Source organism: Eriocheir sinensis, chromosome 20, assembly GCF_024679095.1.
Source record: "Eriocheir sinensis breed Jianghai 21 chromosome 20, ASM2467909v1, whole genome shotgun sequence".
In the NCBI taxonomy this organism is placed as follows: domain Eukaryota; kingdom Metazoa; phylum Arthropoda; class Malacostraca; order Decapoda; family Varunidae; genus Eriocheir; species Eriocheir sinensis.
The window spans coordinates 14622363-14644280 of NC_066528.1; the positions used below are offsets into that span (position 1 = coordinate 14622363).

The 21918-nt window shown below is 43.2% G+C and overlaps 1 protein-coding gene across 8 annotated transcripts in view; it reads right to left on the bottom strand.

Moving 5' to 3' along the window:
• Positions 1-21918, bottom strand: part of LOC127001220 (zinc finger protein OZF-like) — an 80971-nt gene that overhangs the window by 56505 nt on the left and 2548 nt on the right. Inside the window, exon 2 of one of the 8 annotated variants that reach the window (XR_007754919.1) lies at positions 15752-18169. The exons of 3 other annotated variants lie outside the window; for them this stretch is intronic. Coding sequence is in view for 2 of the 5 variants with exons in the window: in XM_050865451.1 (XP_050721408.1) it covers positions 16047-17735 (1689 nt within the window). In the remaining 3 variants the exon portion in view is untranslated. Of the gene's footprint in view, positions 1-14634; positions 18170-21918 lie in introns of those variants that run through there. 4 more of the 8 variants (XR_007754920.1, XM_050865451.1, XM_050865455.1 and 1 more) reach the window with 4 other exon arrangements.

Genomic DNA, 21918 nt, shown 5'->3' on the forward strand with positions numbered 1-21918 from the left:
CTTGGGCCACTCGGCGGTGACTGAAAAATCCCAGGTGGTAGCAGCGGATTCGAACCCAAATCATCCACGACGCGGTGAATACTGGACCGGCATGCTAACCACTCAGCCACCGCCTTGGATAGCAACAGAAATATTATGTATTTGTTGTGGGTTGTCTTAAAATACGTATGTGTAGAAGGCAGCAATGTCCCTCCCCCTTCCTCCACCAGCAGTGGGCAGCGGCTGTCAGTCATGGCAGGCCACAGAAATTCTAGGGCTGGGTTAGGTTAGGTTAGGAAAACAACATGTCTTTCAACAAAAATAAATTTGAATGAATAAGATATGGGGAAAATGGCCACCTCAAGATCACAGTTCCAGGTGAAAGGTCAAGATTTTGCAGAGAAGGGCTCCGTACATGACCTGGGGGTACTAGTTGGTAATGACTTTTCACCTACTGAGCACATTGACATCACAAGGACGGCCAGCAGGATGAGCGGATGGATACTCCGCACCTTCAAGACGAGGGAACCTGAACACCTCCTCCCGCTCTGGAAGTCCCTGGTGTTGTCAAAAATGGAATACCTGTGCCATCTGTGGTCCCCACACAAAATGTACAATATCAAGCGACTGGAACAGACACAAAGGGTCTTCACAAGGAAGCTGATCTCAATGAAAAATCTGAGTTACTGGGACAGGCTCAAGACTCTGCAACTCGACTCCCTCCAAAGGCGAAGAGATAGTACTACATAATTAACACTTGGAAAATCCTGGAGAAGCAAGTGCCTAACCCATCACCACAAACTGAAGGAGGGATTACAGGCCAGACACCCCCCCGATTTGGCCGCACCTGCCCCAGAACATCCATTGAAACAGTCAGTCAATGTATTAGGTCCATACATGCCGCCAGCTTTACCAACGAGGGACCAAGACTATTCAACTGCCTGCCGAGGGACATCAGGAAAACTTCGGTAGATTCGTTTTAGGTCCGTGCCAGTATCTCATAATCTACTTAATGAAACATCACTATCTCTTCATATATCTTATCTACAAACCTTCAACAGTCATGGAAATGCTTTGAAAATCCAATTCAAGGAATTTTTTTTTTACTCTTGAAAATAGGGGATATGTTTACGAAAGCGCGTCGCCTCCTCTGGCGGCGGTAGCGGCGACGCTGCATCCGCCGCAGCTGTAAAATAGCTCGCAGATAGTTTAGGGTCGGGGAGCATATTTAAACTACTCCAACCAAACTTTACGACCTACTAACGGGGGGGCTGTGCCCCCCTCGACCCCCCACCACATGTATATGTGACTTATTTCAGCAAGGAGGTATTTCTCGCAACACCGGCTGCAGCGTCGCCGCGGCCGTCGCCAGAGGAGGCGATGCGCTTTCATAAACATTATTCCCAATTTTCAAGAGTTAAAAAAAGTCCTTGAATTGGATTTTCAAAGCGTGTAACAGTGTAAAACTTGGTTGCGGGGAGCTCAGCCAGGGTTTTGGTGGGCGTGAGGAAAAACACTCGCTGTCTTAGAAGAAATGTATTCTTAACCCAAGGTACAGCGTAGCGTTGGTGAGAGAGAGCCAAGACAATAGGTGTGTGTCGGTCGAGCTCTCTGGAAGGAGTGACGAATTACAGATTGGAAAATAATGAAGTTACAATTGGTCACGTATGTCAAGGTGACCTTTAAGCTTGATGAAATGCTTTGTATACAAACTGAAACGGTAAACACTGACAGTTGACATTCCTACAAGGTGGCGTGATCTATCTGTCGTGGGTTTTTTCCATTGATATTTGCATGCCTAATTCGTGGTGATATTAAATAATAATAATAATAATAATACAGTGATATACTACAATTACTATAACAAGCATTTCCATGACTGTTGAAGGTTTTAGAAAAGATATATGAAGAGATAGTGATGTTTCATAAGGTAGGTAATGAGATACTGGCACGGGCCTAAAACGAATCTTAACCGACACTTCTAAATGCATCATGTAGACCTTCAGAAGAAAATTTTACCTGTTTCTGCAGGGGATCCCTAATGAGCCCCTGTCCACACGTGACTACTCCAAGGGGGGCAGAGAGTAACTCCCTCCCTGACCAGCTGAGGCACATTAGGGGCTGCTTTCACAGTTATTTTGTTTGTTTTTATCGTTACTAATGGCGGTGATTGCCGCTAAAGTATTTCCACGTAAAACTGGCCTATGGGGTAGTGGCGGCTGCGGGATTAGCCCAGCCCCGCACCTTACCACACACTCAACACCTCTCACCTCCTCTACCACTACCCCATAGACCAGTTTCACGTGGAGAACTATGCGTCGATCACCGTCATTGGTAACGATCAAAACAAATAAAGTGAAAGCGGCCCTAGGAGTAGGGCACAGTGTTGGGGCGGTGGACTCCCAAGTCGACCATGGTGAACATCACCTACACTGCAATAAGACAAGACCCATAACAGTAAAATTCTAGTGTTTGCCCATACTCCCCCATACAAGCCTGGGGACCTCGTGGGAATGCGGGGTTTCGGGTGTGGAACACAAAATCTGTCGCATTCGCATATTTTTTTTAGAGTGGGGGGGATAGAAACTCCATAGATCTAGGGAAACTCCCTAAATTTAGGGAATTTTTCCTCCCACCACCACTAAAATAAGCGTTTGCAACGAATTTAGTGTTTCCCATACGAAAACCACGCACTCAGTGGATCCCCAAGCTTGTTTTGGGAGAGAAGCGTAGTGAACCCACCAAACGATGCTCACCTCACCATCTGGCGTGGCACCGGCAGCCATCTGTGCTCACATAAACCGCCACCACCACACTCATGCCCTCTCACTAGTAGGTTGTCACCTCATCGCAAGGTTTCTGTCCTCCAAGTAGAGTCCGTGGCACCAAACACAGTATATCTTCATTGTTTATCACTGACACAAGTAAAACCACCGGCTAGCCGGGATCCATCCAACACCATACCTTTAACAATACTGCTGCTTGTGCAGGAAGTGCAGGCTCTCGAACCTCTTGCCCGAGCTGTTCGAACACGTGAATCCTTACTGACCGGATTTTGAATCTGCTTCACGGGCTCATATTCCCAGTATACAAGGTGATTGTGGATATTGACTCCGCGCCTCCAGAATACAATAATACGCCTCCATATACCATAGTAAAAAAAAATAAAAGTACTTAGAAGTAAAGAAGCCGAATTAATCCCCTTCCCCCAACGATCTTGGGGGACCTGCGTGAACTCGGGGTATTTGGGTGGGGGAGCATATTTAAACTACTCCAACCGAACGTTACGACCTGCTAACCAAGGGAGGGCTGCGCCCCCCCTGGACCCCCCCCCTCTTAAAGGTGCGTGTTCTAAAAAAAAAATAACCACGCGTGGTGGACCTGGTCTCACATGCGTGGGCTAATGGCTAACTAAGCGTACCATCGGAAATAGTATTAGGTAAAGGTGCGTGTTCCAAAAAAAAAAAAATAACCACGCGTGGTGGACCTGGTCTCACCTAGCGTATCATTGCTAACCGGATCGTTGGCAACGCTGCTCATATTGCAATGGCGTCGCCATGTAAACACATCGTCCGTATGTATAATATCTCTTGCTCTTGCTGTACAGGTGACCCGTTGGAGAGTCAGGCCTTCGTATCGGCACACCCTGTAAAAATAAAACAACACAAGCAGTATCCATTACAAATCTTCCAATTCCCTATTTCTTGCACACCACATCTTTTCCAGAAAAGCCTTCATGGCTTCTATAATTCTATCATTTGCTTCATCACTCAGTCCCAGCAGCAGCAGCATCCATTCCCTCTCTGTCCTTGCAATCCTCCCATTCACATCACAGCCCATCTCACTCAGTGCCACCCTCATCATCTCCGTCCTTTCTCTCCGGTACCTCCCACACACCAGTATCACATGCACGACAGTTTCATCCACACCCCTGTCACACATCTGACACACTTTGCTGCGGGACTCAGACCACCTGTAGTTTCTTGCATTCACATTCATACACTGCGCGCGAGCTTGGAAGAGAAGATCACCACCCAGGCTTCCATCATACCAGCTGACACACTGCGGGGCTTCCTTTTCCCTGTACCACTCCAAAGTAGTCTTTCGCTCCATCACATGCTTCCACCTCCTCAGACCGTCACCTTTCACTGCACTGTCTATCTCTTTCTTCCACTTTCTCACATTCCATTCTAGACCCTCACTATTTCTGTCAGTCACCTTCCATTCAAAGAAACGCCTCCCTTCCTCTCTGCTCACCCACCTGACTCGCATACCACTGTCACCAACCATTCTCATGCAGTTTTTAATCCATTTGCTCTCATGCACACTCCACAAGTAGACCTTCCGTGCCAATCTCGCGTCATCCATTCGTTCCAGTCTGACTTTGTATCTAAGGGTAGCCTTCCTAAATCTTTCCCTAAAGGTACTCCACCCCATATCACCCCTCAATGCTTCCACCGCTGCATACCTTGGTGCATTCAAAGCTAACCTACCCTTAAGTACAATATGGAGGTGTAATATCGTATTTTCGAGGTGCAGAGTGATTTTCAATAATTACCTTGCGTGGTTTCCGTACGTTATTAAAAAAAAAAAGGAATGTATGAAATTTCCCTATATCTAAGTAATTGTAAGGAATTTCCCTACATGTAGGGTATTTTTCAACCCCTCATAACTCATAAACTATGCATTTGCGACGCATTTCATCTTTACCAACGCATTCCCCGAAGTCTCAATGGCCCCCTAGCCAATTTTGGTTGCGAGGGGTGAGTATGGGCAAACACTAGAATAATACCCCCATAACTTAAAATACAGTTAGTTCCGTATTGGAGAGTGAGATGTTGGTATTTTCCTGAGGTCAGGGAGGGAACCCTATCCATACCCTGGCCCTCCGCTCCTTCCTGTCCCAAGTGCAGCCCGTCCACACCCTGGCCCTCCGCTCCTTCCTGTCCCAAGTGCAGCCCGTCCACACCCTGGCCCTCCGCTCCTTCCTGTCCCAAGTGCAGCCCGTCCACACCCTGGCCCCCCACTCCTTCCTGTCCCAAGTACAGCCCGTCCACACCCTGGCCCTCCGCTCCTTCCTGTCCCAAGTGCAGCCCGTCCACACCCTGGCCCCCCACTCCTTCCTGTCCCAAGTACAGCCCGTCCACACCTGGCCTCCACTCCTTCCTGTCCCAAGTACAGCCCGTCCACACCCTGGCCCTCCACTCCTTCCTGTCCCAAGTACAGCCCGTCCACACCCTGGCCCCCCACTCCTTCCTGTCCCAAGTGCAGCCCGTCCACACCCTGGCCCTCCGCTCCTTCCTGTCCCAAGTACAGCCCGTCCACACCCTGGCCCCCCACTCCTTCCTGTCCCAAGTACAGCCCGTCCACACCCTGGCCCTCCGCTCCTTCCTGTCCCAAGTACAGCCCGTCCACACCCTGGCCCTCCGCTCCTTCCTGTCCCAAGTACAGCCCGTCCACACCCTGGCCCCCCACTCCTTCCTGTCCCAAGTACAGCCCGTCCACACCCTGGCCCTCCGCTCCTTCCTGTCCCAAGTACAGCCCGTCCACACCCTGGCCCTCCTGCACCCCCCACCACCCGCACACTCACCCTGGGGGCTTGCAGCCCGAGGGGCTCCTCCTCCTCCTCCACGAGAAACACTGCCAGGGCTCTTCTTCTTCTTCTTCTTCGTGGGTGTTTTATGGGGCTAGTTAGGCTGTGGGCCCACAGCCTCTAGAGCCCCGTCAGTGGTAGTTGTTATCAGGAGTCGTTGATTGTGTTGGCCGTCCTGTCACCAGGGCGGGAGTTAGATCCAGTCGAGTTGCCCCGACTTCTGCAGGAAGGTTCAGGGCACGCGGCGGACCTCGACCTTGATCTTGATGACACAGGGGACTTGTTTGCTTCCTCCTCCTCTTCTTCTTCTTCTTCTCCTTCCTCTATAGCTTCTTGGGTCCTTCTGGATTCTGTGATTTTTCTGTCTCCCTATATTCAGACTTTCCTATTTTCTCTTTTCCGATTGACCTATTTTCCCATTTACTTACCAATAAAATCCACGGGATTTACATATGATCTACATAGATCCTGTTGCCCGCCTCCATATTCATCTGTGTTTTGTGTTTGTCATATTTGTTTTTGAATGATGTTTCTTTTGACCTGATCTGCTTCTTTTTTCTCTTCTTCACACTATATTCAGGTTTTCCTATTTTCCGATTTGCCTATTTTCACATTTTTTTCTTTTATTTTCCCTATTTTTTCCTCTTTTCTTTCCAATTGGAGACTTTTGATGCCGTAAGTTGTTGTCTTTTTATGCATTTCATTTATGGTCTTTTATTTCTTGTATTTTCTTTTCCTTACGCTTAGTTTTATCCTTGGAGGAATAATACATGGAGTGGCCCTCAGCGGGTCGCTCTCTTGGAGGAAGAATACAGTATTCTTCCTCCTCTTGAGCATGCGTTGCCTAACTTTGTAATAACTACCGATGAAGTCCTTAAAGCTCTCCAATCCATTAAAACAAATACAAGTCCCGGACCTGACAACGTATATCCTATACTGCTTAACCCTAGAATGGAAACCGTTTGCCGTTGGCACAAAAATTAAGGTGTTTTTGAAACTCGCGCTCACTGTGGTTAACCTTGGCCGACTTTTTCAACTCATTCACGGGCATGTATTAGTGCGTCGGTGCCCTGTTGAGGAGAGGCGGGTATCACAGTCCTCTGCTCCTTCTCACTTCTCTGGTATGATGAGTGCCCAGTGTGCCATTCGGCACAGCGTTTACAGTAACGTTATTTTTGTTGTCAAATAAAGTTTTGGAAGTGGCCATTTTGACCCAGGTGTGACGACATCTTGGAATTTTTTTGGGGGTGAGCATACATTAGCCTTTGTACTTCACAAAAAAATATATACAGAAGTTATTTTTTTTCTTTTTTTTTATTCGGTGCTGCGTGATAACGTCCATGTTACGAGACAGATCGTTCAATGAGTATGACTTGGCAGCATTTCTTTGGTGTGAGGACTTTCATTAGAGTGCTTTCATCACGTTGCAAGCAGGAGAATCGCCATTTTCCCTTGTCATTCGGTACATGGCGCCTTATGTTCAACCGGTCGTATCTCACCATTTGGTCCTAATTCCTCCATTGTGGTCGCAAGTCCTGCCCCGTGCGATGTTCAAAAAACGTCGTAGGCGCCATCTTGTGACGTGAGGTCGCCCCTCAGCCTGACTGCTGGCGACCGGGATAGACGGGACGAGTCGGGTCAGGTCAGGTGTAAGTCGGGAAGCTTGGCCTTTGTGTCGGCGCTTCCCTGATGCTGTTCCAAGTCTTCTTATGCTGCTGCTTCCATTATGTTCTTTCGTTGGCTTTCTCTTTTCTTCCACATCTCATACACTATTTCCTTGGATTCTTGTATCTTTAGCTCGTTGAAGAGTAATTGTCCTATGATATTTTCTTCATTTTCTATGTATGGTCTTTGCAGTAAAATTGTCTTCTTTCTTATTTCTGCATATCCTGGGCACCACAACAGAAAATGCATTAAATCCTCTACATTCCAGTCACAAAAGATGCATTTAGTGTCTCCGTTAGTGTGTCTATTTCTATCATTTAGTCTTAGATTATTTGTTCTTGCTTTAAATAATATTGGTGACGATGGTCTGTTGTCGTATATTTTCTCTTCAGACATTTCTGTCTTCCAATTTTTATATATTGATAAACTTGATATTCTGTTACTTCGTGCTGCCATCTCTTACTATCCCAGTCTTTAATCTTATTCTTTAATTTTTCTTTCTTAATTGTTCTTAGGTCAGAGTAATTTAAATTAATGTCTTTCATAAATTGCTTAGTTGACTTAAACCAATAATCATTCCTTGTTGTTGCCTTTTCCTCTATGATCCTCCTCATCAGTTCATTTCTTTCATTTTCTTCTATATATTTCAAATAATTTAGCTGGTTTTGCCTTATTCTGGTCTCCATGGCGCATGACCCAGTCTCTCCTCTCAAGACTGGAACTTGAGCATAGCTTGGTGCTCCCAGGATTGCCCTATACACGGAATTTTCAATCCTCTGTAACTTTTGAATTTCATCTTTAGTATAGGCTAAAATACTAGATGCATATAAAATTGTTGGTAAGACAATACTCTTCCAGTAAGTTTTCCCGATAAGAATTTTGTTACAGCTCTGTGCAATGACTGGATATGTTAAATTGGCAAGTTTCTTAGCTTTTTGTATAGAATGCTCTTTTTGGATTTTGAAGCAATTTTTCTTATTACTCACTGTTACTCCTAAATATTTAATGTCTTTACTAACTTTGATACCTTGTATCTGTTCAGGCTGCTCTTTTTTATTAAATATTATAATACTACTCTTATCTCTATTTATTCTGAGGCCCGTGTAATTGCTTAGGTTAGCCAGTACATCTATCATTTTACTCATTTCTTCATCTGTTCTTGCCATTAATAGTCCATCGTCTGCATAGTATAGAGCACTTAACTTAAAGTTTTCGTCTTGGTATCCTCCTTCTTTTTCCAGTGTGTCTATCGTTACGTATGTCAATAATTTAAATAAGGTAGTGGAAGCTGTACAGCCCTGTCTGATGCCACTGGTCACTATCATTTCGATTTCTTTATCTCCTCCTATTGCTATATCTGTGGTATCGTCTGTATATATTCCAGTCACTACATCTATTAAGTTAGGATGAATTTTGTAGTCCATTAATATGCTGATCAAGCTGTCCCTTTTTACTGAATCATATGCTTTAGCATAGTCCACTGACATCACATATAATGTTTTCTATTTTTGAATGTATTGTCAATACAATATTTTAACACCATTAAATTGTTTTCTATTCTGCCCTTTTTTGTGAATCCGTTTTGGTTATCTTTTACTAGTTTATTATCAATTAAGTGTTTTTCAATATGTTCTTGTACTGTTACTGACATAAATAACTTATATGACACATTCGTTATTGCTATTGGCCTTAACTCAGAAACTTTTGGTTTATTTTCTTTGGCACCATTATTGTTCTTGACTCTTTCCATTCATCAGGTACTGTTCCGTTTTCTAATATTTCCCTGAAACTTTCTGTCAATAACTTTATAAATTTCTCACTGTCTTGAAGTGCTTTATAGAATTCCCCCTTCATTTTGTCCTGACCCGCTGCCTTCTTGTTCTTTAGCTTCTTTAAGCCTTCTTTTACTTCTTTCTCTTGAACTATGGTACTCCATCTCCTTTATCACCCTGTTCAGTTTACTCACTGTATCAAAATGTTCCAGTGTTCTTTCATCCCACACGGCCAAGTCTTCCCCCTGTTCGTTCTCTATTAGTATTCTTACAATATTTTCTGAGAGTAAGTTTTCCTCTCTTTTTCTTGTATATACTCTTTTTGTTTCTGCATTCCACACTTCTTTTACATTATTTTCATTCATTCTATAGATATTCTTCCAGTAGTCTTGAATCACTTCTTTAATTTCCTCTCTAGGTAAATCCTTTCCACTTTCATCGTAGATTCTCAGTTCACCTTCTTTTTTTCTTTCCTTTTTCCTCAATTTATCAATAAGTTCCCATAACTTTTTCCTATCAATATTTTCCTTTATTTCCTTTGCTATTTTTTCCTCATAATCATACACTGCTGACTTCACTTCCTTATTGGTCTCTGTTTTTGCTAGTAGATATTTTTCTTTATAATATATTTCTTCTTGTGGTGTTGTAGCATTTCTCCTGGCTCGGTTATATTCTTTCCTTTGTTTTATACACTACTTAATTTTATCTGTTATCCATGGTTGTTCTAACTTTTGTTCCTGTCCACCTCTTTTAATTTTCCTCCTACTTTTCTTCTTAAGGGTTTTATTTGCTTCATCCCTAGGATTGAATTCAGATTTCCTATACTTATTGTGTCTTTGTTTTCTAACCTCTTTTCCACTTCTCGTCTATACCTCATTAGTGAGTCTTTATCAGTTTTAAAGTATTCATATTCTTTCCATCTTTCTGCTTTTACTCCATTTGATTCCTTATCTTTCCTTTTCAATGTCACTGTAATTAGGTTATGGTCTGATAAATCAAACTTTTCCTGCTTTTCATCAATTTCCATACTTATATATTCTTTGTAAAGCTGTTGTGTTACCAGTACATAGTCGATTGTACTTTCTAGATCATTTCTTCTCCACGTCACTTCACCACTACACTCAAAGTCATCGTTAAGCATTATGAGACCATAAACTTCCATCCATTCTAAAATCATTTTTCCATTATCATCCAATTCTTGTGTTCCTTTAAATACAACATGCCCATTAAAGTCTCCTAATAATACTAAATTATCTTCAATATTTTCTTCAATTATTTTCTCAATTTCTTTTCTTATACTTTTGTTCCTTTCCTTGTTGTTTGTTGCAAAATAGACCACCACAATATTTATATTAATTCCAAATGCTGACCCTTTCACATATAAATAGTCTTTTATTTTATTTTCCTGTTTACTTAATTTTACATTTCCACTTGGTTAATGTAGAAGCATAATACCCCCCCTTTTCTGTCTTGTATTTCTCTCATACTTTCCATGGTTACCAAATCATCACTCATCTTCACCTTTCTTACTTTCTCATGGGTTTCTGTCACACACACCACATCCATTTCACTTATCATCTTTTCAATATCTATGATTTTTGTTTGTGTTAAGCCTTGAATGTTTATAACCTTTATATTCCACACTCTTTGTTTCTCTCTTTCTATTCGTCTTTTATTCACATCGTCACTTTTACTACAATATCTACCTTCGTTACCCCTTAGGGACACTATTTTTCCTCTTTTTATCATACACCTCTCTTAGGGTTGCCATACGTCCGGATTTACCCGGACACATCCGGAAATCAGATAACGAAATCTGCGTCCGGGGGGATTTTTTAAAATCCCACAAATGTCCGGAATTTCACCTTCTATCATTACTAAATGTTAAAAAATAACATTTATTAGATTTCCTTGTGTTGAAATGATGGGAGAGAGAGAGAGAGAGAGGTCACCGAGTCCGAGTGGCAGCTGCTTTGGTTTGGTTGCGGTCAAGACTCTGACGTGTACGGGTCCTGTATGAAGACGGTGCTCGCAGCCTTCCCAACACCGCCTCACTTGACGTCGCGCTTGCGCCCCAGTCTTTCACCAGCTCTGATAGGGGTCAGTTTGGATTACTGTTTGCGGCCTTGTGACCTCGTCATTACAACTATTACTTGTTCTTGTCGAGATGCCCAAACGAAAGTGTAAATTCACTGCAGAGATGCAGAACAAACTACCGTGCTTCAAAAAAGGCAGGGATGAGTGGGAAGCAGAGTGTTTGGTGTGTAAACCAGGAACATTTGTCTCACTGGCACATAAAGGCATTACTGACATACAGTCACATATGAGCTCTGAGAAACATAAGAGAGCAGTGCAAGAAGAAGGTTCATCAATGAAGATGACACATTATTTTGTAAAACCAGGAAGTGAAGCTGAAGATGTTAGTGCTGCAGAAGGTGCTTATGCATTTCACACTGTCAAACATCACGGTACTAGTTTCTTATCCATGGATTGTTCATCTGTTTTGGTAAAAATAACTTTTCCTGATTCTGAGGTGGCAAGAAAGTTTTCTAGTGCTCGAACAAAGACAGCAGCTATTATAAAAGCTGTGCTTGCACCTCATTCTGTTGATGTTGCCCTAAAAAGCCTAACAGAAAATGAAGTAGTATACTGTGGAATTGCTACAGATGGTAGTAATCACGATGCATTAAAGCAGTTTCCTGTAATTATTCAGTACTTTGACTGGAAGAATGGTGGTTTACAGTCAAAACTGATTTGAGTTTAAGAACACCCCAAATGAGACTGCAGACGCTATTGCCAAATATGTGAAAGAAACCCTAGATAAACATGGGCTTACTAAAAAGTGTGTGGCATTTACAGGTGACAACTGCAATACAATGTTTGGAGGACTCAAGCGTAATGAAGACGGGAATAATGTGTTTGCAAATCTGAAGAAGATGTTGGAAAAGTCATTGATTGGAGTAGGTTGCCCAGCACATATTCTGAATAATTGTGTTCATCATGGAGCAGAAAGAATGGATATTGATATTGAAAATATCATCAATAAGATTTATCAGTATTTTCATATCTACACAGTTCGCTCTGAAAAACTAAAGTATTGTGAATTTGCTGAGGTTGAGTACAGGAAACTTCTCTCTCATAGTAAGAGTCGTTGGCTGTCACTATTTCCTGGCATCACAAGGCTGATACAGATGTTTCCTGCTCTTAAGTCCTTCTTTCTGTCACAAGAGCAACCACCAACAGTAATAAAAAAATTCTTTGTAAATGAAATTAGTGAGATTTACCTCTGGCACATGCACTCTTTAATGGCTGTATTTCACACACACATTCAAACAATTGAAAAGGAAAGTAACTCTGTTGTAGAGGTGCTGACAAATTTGGAGTCTGTGTGTAAAGTACTTGCAGAAAGAAAGACCCAGCATTTCATGTCTTTAAAAGTTAAAGGACTAATTGCTCAGAAGCGCACAGAAGGAAAAGAAGATGAGTGTAACAGGTTCTGTGTTGAAGTAGTTAACCTGTACAACAGATGCTCAGAGTACTTAGCTAAGTGGATGAAACCACTGGAAGAGTTCTCTTGTTTCAAGTGGATGGTCTTGAGTGAAGTACCAAACTGGACTGATGTGGAACCTTTGATAGACAAAGGAGTAGAGCTTGATGATGTAAAGTGCTTTGACCAAGTTTGTAACCTGAGGCAGTTTGTAGAAAGGAACAAGGATGATGAAGACTTCAGTAAATTACCAGTACATAAGAAATGGACCAGGTACTTTGAAGCATCAAAAAATATTGAATGCCACTCAGAACTGCTCAGAATTGCACAATTCTTTTTTGCTGTAACATCCCACAATGCTAATGTGGAGCGAGTCTTTTCGCTGATGCAAAGTCAGTGGACGAAGGAAAGGAACAAGCTGAGTGTTGATACAATGAAAGGTATTCTGACTCTACAGTACAACTACCGAGAGACCTCTTGCGTTGACTTCTTCAACTTTTTAAAGTCCAACAAGGAACTACTAAAAAAAATAAGATCTACAGGAAAATATACATCGGCACATCAAGCAACACACGCAGTAGTTGAAGAAGAAGAAGAGTTAGAAGACAGCAAATAAGCTTATGCGGAAAACGAAAGCCAAATACATATATTCAATTGTGTAGCATACAGTGACATATTAGAAAATATAGAAGGAAGGGAAAGTGTGAAAGAAATATTAAACCAAAATAATCTGAAAACTGTGGCTGAGAAAAACAGAAGAATCATACAAAGAAGAGAATTAATAATAAAAATAAGAAGATAAAAACAAGGAACACAAAGCAAATACACAAAAACACATACATTGGAAAATAGACACAAACACATACAGACTGACAAATACACATAAAGAACTATAGCGCAAACACATACACAGTGAACATACACACACGAACACCAAAAAAAAAAAAAAAAAAAAAAAAAACAAGGAAGAACCATTATCATGTTTGAAAGATACAATTGAGAAAAATTAAGTTGCCATTGGTCGCAATATTGACTCATGGATAGGAGAATTAAATTAAGGCGCCAACAACAAGAACACTAAGTGGAGAAACGGAATTCAAGATTATCAGCCATATGCAAAGGTAAATAAGTTAAGTTTCCTTTAATTAATTTACATGTTTTCTAGTATCATATCAGGACCATAATCAGGTGTTAGTGAAGGTGTCCGGAATTTTGATAGTTCATATATGGCAACCCTAACCTCTCTCCTCCTCCTTAGCTCTTGCCTCAGTCTGTAATCCTCTTCTCTCTGTTGATGTGTCATGTCCAGTGCAATAATTAATCTCTTAAATGTTTCATCTTCCTCCTGTTTTAGAGTCTTTGCTCTTGAGATAATCTGCCATTTTGAAAGTTCATCCTCTAGTTTCACAAGTGTCGGCCTTACTTTCCCATCTTGTTTCTTTCCCAGTCTAACCACCTTTTCTATCTTGCATCCTTCTATATGCAAAATCTCTCCAAACACCTGGTCACAACTCTCCTTATCTTCAAACTCTCTGTCTTTTCCTTGCTCCTTTGTTGATTCTGGCAAGTTAAAAACAATTAAATTCTTCCTCCTCCTCTCTCTATCTTCCTTCTCCTCCCTCTGTTTCTCTGACTCTTCCAGAAGCTTTTCCATTCTCTTTACAGCTTCTTCCACTGCTCTATCCACTATTGTTTCCTCTCTGTCCTTCCTTTTCTCTTCTGACTGCTTTATGTTCTCCGTCAACTCCTCATATTTTTCCTTTAGTTCCTGCATTTGTTTTTTTATAATAGTATTCTCTTCCTTCAGCCTCTTCACCTCTGCACAGGCCCACACCATGCCTGGCCTACAATCAGGGCAGAACCACAGCTGGTCCTCCTCCTCCTGCAGTACCCTGTACAGGCTCTGGCTACACCTCCCACATCCTGCATGGAACCACTGTTTACATGCATCATGAAGGGCGCGTCAAGGCATGATGGCCCACAGTGGTGCTAATGTGTCGTGCCTTGCCTGTCTTCCACAGGAATTTTAGTAAAGTTTGACCCATGATCCAAAGCTGTGATTCACAGGTTGTCTTGATGGTGACTGGAGAGTGAAATTAAGGAACACATGCTATTTTCTTATGATAATAAAACTCGTCTCTCGGAATGCTTTTTTATCTTTACATAAATTCCCAAGTGGTACACTGAGATTTGAGAGCATACAAGACACATGTAAATGCAACCTGTTATAATTCTGATTGGGGGAAGAGAGGGGATGGGGGGAGGGGGGACAGGGTGGTAGAACACCCAAGAGAAGTAGGGGAGGGAAGAATGAGAAGACGGGAGTGTATGGAGAGAATTGATAAATCGCCTCTGCATTACCAAACTTCTCCCTTATTCCTTTCTCCCGTTACTTCTCTCATCCCTCTAAGGAAGTGGTGACACTGCTGTTGTGCCCCCCCCAAGGCTGCCGTGGTATTTGACTTGCTTGTTGAGATGAGACATCACAAGGTTGGAAACAGGAAAGTGACAACACCCTAAGACATCAGTTACCCCTCCCAATTGCCAGTTTGGTGTGGTTTGCATACAGTACTGTCATCCTGCCCACCCTGCTGCCAGGAAAGGCCTGCTCTGCTTTGGTGAGAGCTGTGTTGGAGCCTTGTCACTCAAGTGGAGCACAATGTACACCCCCCCTGCCAAGGCTGTGCCCTTGTCCCCCCAACCACCCCCCTCTCTTGTCCCACCAGCCCAGGGTATGGCACAACAGTGTTCAGTCTGTGGCCTGAGTTACCTCCCACTGCTCTGCCTGAATCCCACCATCAGCGTCTGACCTAAGGATGACATGGGACTAACACCTTGCCACCATCTGGAAGAGGATGTCCTCCCCATCCCCAGCACCACCACACTGCACTCCACCCTCCCACCACCATCATTCCAACCACCCACTGCTGCGTTAGATCCCTGAACCCCTAAACCGTCATTTTGTACTTGTTCTTTACAATGTGTTTATAATGTGTACATTTTTAGCTTAGCGGCTGGTAAGACCAAATACACTATATTATTATTATTAACACACACACACTTGACCAATAAGCCCAGGCCACAACAGCCAGCCCAGCACAGTCACCAAAAAGATCAGACCTTTCACAGGACCCACCAACCACATGTAGCGTAGAATGGAAAGTGAATAACAGTGTTATAGTATAGTCATAGCATTTCATCAAGCTTGAAAGTCACCTTGACATACGTGACCAATTGTAACAATTATTTTCCAACCTGTAACTCATCACTCCTTCAAGAGAGTCCGACTGACACACAACGGCAGTCGCTCTCGCTCCAACGCTCCTTGTACATATAGGCTAAGAATATAATCGCCTTAAGGAAGCTGAAGTCTTAATCAACGCCCTTTAAACGCACCCCGTACCCCGTTACAACAGATCATGCCGTCACAGTCACCATTTGTTCCAATAGATGAATATTTTCTGTTCTCTGTGCTACACACAGCCCTGTAACACCACCACAACAAACACTTGCACTCACACACACAGCAGAACTGAATCAGCACAGCACCTCAGGAGAAGTGGACCTTCATGTGCCTGGCAATCTCACCCTTAGTCATGAAACGTTTCCCACAAACATCGCACTTGAACCCTTTATGACCAGAGTGTCTGAAGAGGTGCAGGTCCAATATCCTCTTCAGTTTGAATCTTTTCCCACAAACTTCACACTCATGACTTCTTGCATCAGTGTGTGTAACAGTGTGTACTTTGAGGTTACCCTTCTGACTGAAACATTTTCCACAAACTTCACACTCATGATTTCTTTCACCAGTGTGTGTAAGAGTGTGTAATTTGAGGTTATTCTTCAGACTGAAACATTTCCCACAAACTTCACACTCATGATTTCTTTCACCAGTATGTGTAAGGGTGTGTTTCTTGAGGGTACCCTTCTCAATGAAACATTTTCCACAAACTTCACACTCATGATTTCTTTCACCAGTGTGAGTAAGGGTGTGTTTCTTGAGGTTACTCTTCAGACTGAAACATTTCCCACAAACCTCACACTCATGATTTCTTTCACCAGTGTGTGTAAGGGTGTGTTTCTTGAGGGTACCCTTCTCAATGAAACATTTTCCACAAACTTCACACTCATGATTTCTTTCACCAGTGTGTGTAAGGGTGTGTAATTTGAGGGTACCCTTTCGACTGAAACATTTCCCACAAACTTCACACTCATGATTGCTTGCATCAGTGTGTGTAAGGGTGTGTTTCTTGAGGTTACCCTTCTGACTGAAACATTTTCCACAAACTTCACACTCATGATTTCTTTCACCAGTGTGTGTAAGGGTGTGTAATTTGAGGTTATTCTTCAGACTGAAACATTTCCCACAAACATCACACTCATGATTTCTTTCACCAGTATGTGTAAGGGTGTGTTTCTTGAGGGTACCCTTCTCAATGAAACATTTTCCACAAACTTCACACTCATGATTTCTTTCACCAGTGTGAGTAAGGGTGTGTTTCTTGAGGGTACTCTTCAGACTGAAACATTTCCCACAAACCTCACACTCATGATTTCTTTCACCAGTGTGTGTAAGGGTGTGTTTCTTGAGGGTACCCTTCTCAATGAAACATTTTCCACAAACTTCACACTCATGATTTCTTTCACCAGTGTGTGTAAGGGTGTGTAATTTGAGGGTACCCTTTCGACTGAAACATTTCCCACAAACTTCACACTCATGATTGCTTGCATCAGTGTGTGTAAGAGTGTGTAATTTGAGGGTACTCTTCCGACTGAAACATTTCCCACAAACTTCACACTCATGATTTCTTGCACTGGTGTGTGTAAGGGTGTGTGTGTTGAGGGTACCCTTCTGACTGAAACATTTCCCACAAACTTCACACTCGTATTTTTTTGCACCGGTGTGTGTAAGAGTGTGTAATTTGAGGTTACCCTTGCGACTGAAACATTTCCCACAAACTTCACACTCGTGATTTCTTGCACTGGTGTGTGTAAGGGTGTGTGTGTTGAGGATACTCTTCTCACTGAAACATTTCCCACAAACTTCACACTCATGATTTCTTGCACCGGTGTGTGTAAGGGTGTGATGTTTGGGGTTACTCCTATTACTAAACCTTTTGCCACACTCCTGCCTTTCATGAGGTCTTACACCAGAGTGTGTGGGTGTATTTGTTGAGGTCATCCTTCCCTGCATGTCTTTTCTCACACTCTTGGCTTTGGTCAGTAAACTTGTTCTCATTCTCAGATCTTCTCTCACTTCTGAAATTCAAACTCTCCCCTTTGTGGATGAAGAGGCCAGCAGTTGTTGTTGTTGGTGGTGGTGGTTGTGTTGGTGGTGTTTTTTATCACTCCTGAACCTCACACCAGCAGCAGTCTGCTCCTGCTGATCCCAGCCACTCAAGCTGCTGTCCCGCCTTGCAGCCTCCACTGCAACACTACTCTGGATGTGAGGAGTTGGCTGGCCTTGAGGAACCTCAGAGATGCTGGAGAAGGTGGCAAGGTTGCTTCAAAGCCACACTCAGTGACCAATTGAGCAGGCAAGGCGTGGGAAGCACCAAGGAGTCCTGAAGTCAGCGGCAGCAAGGGCGGAAGAAGTACTGAGGACAGCAACTGTCTCGATGCCTCACTTCAACACTAACATCAGTGGTGGACATTGGGATGCAAAGTCATGTGCTGAAAAAAAAAAAAAAAGGGCTGGTAAGGAAACAGAAGTTGGTGGGAGGGATCAGGGCGGTGGTGGGTGCACCCAAGGCAAGCCACAGGTCGCCGGGTCAGGCAAATAGTGCGTGTTGATGACATCACCGCTCTTACATTATTTACAAGGACCACACTGTTCTTTTGACAGGTTTGTATATGTTTCCAATTCTTCTGGTTATTGATTATTGCTGGGAGTGTGGGGGGGAGGGGGGGTAAAAAACAACTGCTAGTGTCACAAGAGCTGGCGGGGATAATCCTACAGGGAGGGACACACGGACTTGGTATCATTGCTGGGGTGACGGTGCTGCGCACTCATTGGCCAAGTCTTAACTTGTTCTAACATGCATGAAATTAAGTTTGTATTCCTACCAAAACCCTTTTGAGTTTCAAGGTAACAGAGTGTACTGATAATAAACTGATGCAATGATACATTAATTGATAAATGTGTCTTTTGAACTAACCTAAATAAATCTGAAGCGATCCTCGTAACAATACTAAGACAGAACTACACGTACACGGACAATATCCAGCGACCAAAGCTGCAAGCTTGATAGTTTTAAGTCCTGTTAACACATTAATCGCGTTTGGCAACTCAGCGCTCTTGCCTGCTCCGCGGAACTTTCACGGCGCCCACCACGCCAGTGTCCGTTGGATTTTTGCAGAGAGAGGAGTTGTGTATCATTATGAGAGGATAGCCTGTAGTATAGTGTAAAAATCCACGGTACAAATATATACCAAATCGCAGACCACTACTATTTTTTCCCTCTACCGCGTATTGCTGCAACAATGTACCAGGCATGGGTTGGCGCATATATGTACCAGTTCGCAACGCACTGACGATATAGTCTTGTTCTGCTATTTGGTGTAGTTTTTATGATGATTATACGAGTTAGTGTCGATACAATATCTTTCATTTTGATGAGCTGTACATAAAAAAACTATTAATAATGTTTTTTCCCCTCCTTTTCAACAGAAATGAACCCGACCGTCTTTTAAGGAGGGCGATCGGATACCTCATCTGGTGATTCAGATGATTCAGATTTTTTGTCAATTCAGATGACCCAGATGATGAGCTCTCCGAGGAAAGTGACGAGTCAGAAACAGATGAAGAGCAGGATGGGGAACATTATTTTCTACTCTGTTATGAAAGCAAAATTTTAATTTATCAATTTTTTTTTTTCACGTAATTTGTGAAGTGGTATTTTCCTCTACAGTTCAGTAAAATACACTATAATAAATCAAACATTAGGATAATCTAATATTCAGAGTACTAGTAAATAGTGATCTGGAGCATTATTTTTTCTGTTATGAAAGCAAAATGTTCATTTATTAGGATTTTTTTTTTATGTTGATTGATATGAAGGGGCATTGTCCTCTACAGTTGATTACTGTTACATAATGCAATGCTTATATCTTGGAAGCAAAATGTCACCAAACTTTAAATGTATTTGGGATGCCTTAGCTAATTGTAGGCGGTGGTGGCATAGCGCAACCCGCCATGAATGCCCTAGGTCAATGAGGTGGGTGAGTGATCTTGAGGTGGGCTTTTTTGTCAAAGGTGGTGCTGTAAGGTCATGGCCATAGCTGGGCACGATAACAGAAAACCTTATTCCCGATAACCGATAACTGATAATGGAAAACCTTATCAGTGATAACCGATATTCGTTAACTGGAAACACAAATATAGGCGATAACCGATACCCAATATTAATCCACAATTACGATACTAGCTAGCGATAAGTCCGATAGGCAAAAACAATACTATATTGATATTTCAAATAAAAAACATAGATGAATTCAAATTTTCATTATCTGTATTTTAGAAAACTTACAAATCCTGAAAACCACACGTTGACATGTACATATGGACGGTAATACTAGAAACTGCAATAAGACAAGACCCATAACGGTAAAATTCTAGTGTTTGCCCATACTCCCCCCTCCCCCCCATACAAGCCTGGGGACCTGGTGGGAATGCGGGGTTTCGGGTGGGGGACACGAAATTCGTCGCATTCGCATATTTTTTTTAGTGGGGGGGGATAAAATCTCTTTAGATCTAGGGAAATTCCTCCCACCACCACTAAAATAAGCGTTTGCAATGAATTTAGTGTTTCCCACACGAAAACCACGCACTCAGTGGATCCCCAAGCTTGCTTTGGGAGAGAAGCGTAGTGAACCCACCAAATGATGCTCACCTCACCATCTGGCGTGGCACCGGCGGCCATCTGTGCTCACATAAACCGCCTCCACCACACTCATGCCCTCTCACTAGTAGGTTGTCACCTCATCGCAAGGTTTCTGTCCTCCAAGTAGAGTCCGTGGCACCAAACACAGTGTATCTTCATTGTTTATCACTGACAAGTAAAACCACCGGCTAGCCGGGATCCATCCAACACCACACCTTTAACAATACTGCGGCTTGTGCAGGAAGTGCAGGCTCTCGAACCTCTTGCCCGAGCTGTTCGAACACCTGAATCCTTACCAACCGGATTTTGAATCTGCTTCACGGGCTCATATTTCCAGTATACAAGGTGATTGTGGATATTGACTCCGCGCCTCCAGAATACAATAATACGCCTCCATATATCATAGTAAAAAAAAAAAAAAAAAAAAAAAGTACTTTAAAGTAAAGAAGCCAAATTAATCCCCTTCCACCAACGATCTTGGGGGACCTGCGTGAACCCGGGGTATTTGGGTGGGGGAGCATATTTAAACTACTCCAACCGAACGTTACGACCTGCTAACCAAGGGAGGGCTGCACCCCCCCCTGGAACCCCCCCCTCTTAAAGGTGCGTGTTCTAAAAAAAAAATAACCACGCGTGGTGGACCTGGTCTCACATGCGTGGGCTAATGGCTAACTAAGCGTACCATCGCTAACCTAGTGTACCATCGGAAATAGTATTAGGTAAAGGTGCGTGTTCCAAAAAAAAATAATAATAAATAACCAAGCATGGTGGACCTGGTCTCACCTAGCGTATCATTGCTAACCGGATCGTTGGCAACGCTGCTCATATTGCAATGGCGTCGCCATGTAAACACATCGTCCGTATGTATAATATGCCCTTAAGTACAATATGGAGGCGTAATATTGTATTTTCGAGGTGCAGAGTGATTTTCAATAATTACCTTGCATGGTTTCCGTACGTTGTTAAAAAAATGGAATGTATGAAATTTCCCTACATCTAAGTAATTGTAAGGAATTTCCCTACATCTAGGGTATTTTTCAACCCCTCATAACTCAAAAACTATGCATTTGCGACGCATTTCATGTTTACCACCGCATTCCCCGAAGTCTCAATGGCCCCCTAGCCAATTTTGGTTGCGAGGGGTGAGTATGGGCAAACACTAGAATAATACCCCCATAACTTAAAATACAGTTAGTTCCGTTTTGGAGAGTGAGATGTTGGTATTTTCCTGAGGTCAGGGTGGGAACCCTATCCACACCCTGGCCCTCCGCTCCTTCCTGTCCCAGGTGCAGCCCGTCCACACCCTGGCCCTCCGCTCCTTCCTGTCCCAAGTGCAGCCCGTCCACACCCTGGCCCTCCGCTCCTTCCTGTCCCAAGTGCAGCCCGTCCACACCCTGGCCCTCCGCTCCTTCCTGTCCCAAGTGCAGCCCGTCCACACCCTGGCCCCCCACTCCTTCCTGTCCCAAGTGCAGCCCGTCCACACCCTGGCCCCCCACTCCTTCCTGTCCCAAGTACAGCCCGTCCACACCCTGGCCCTCC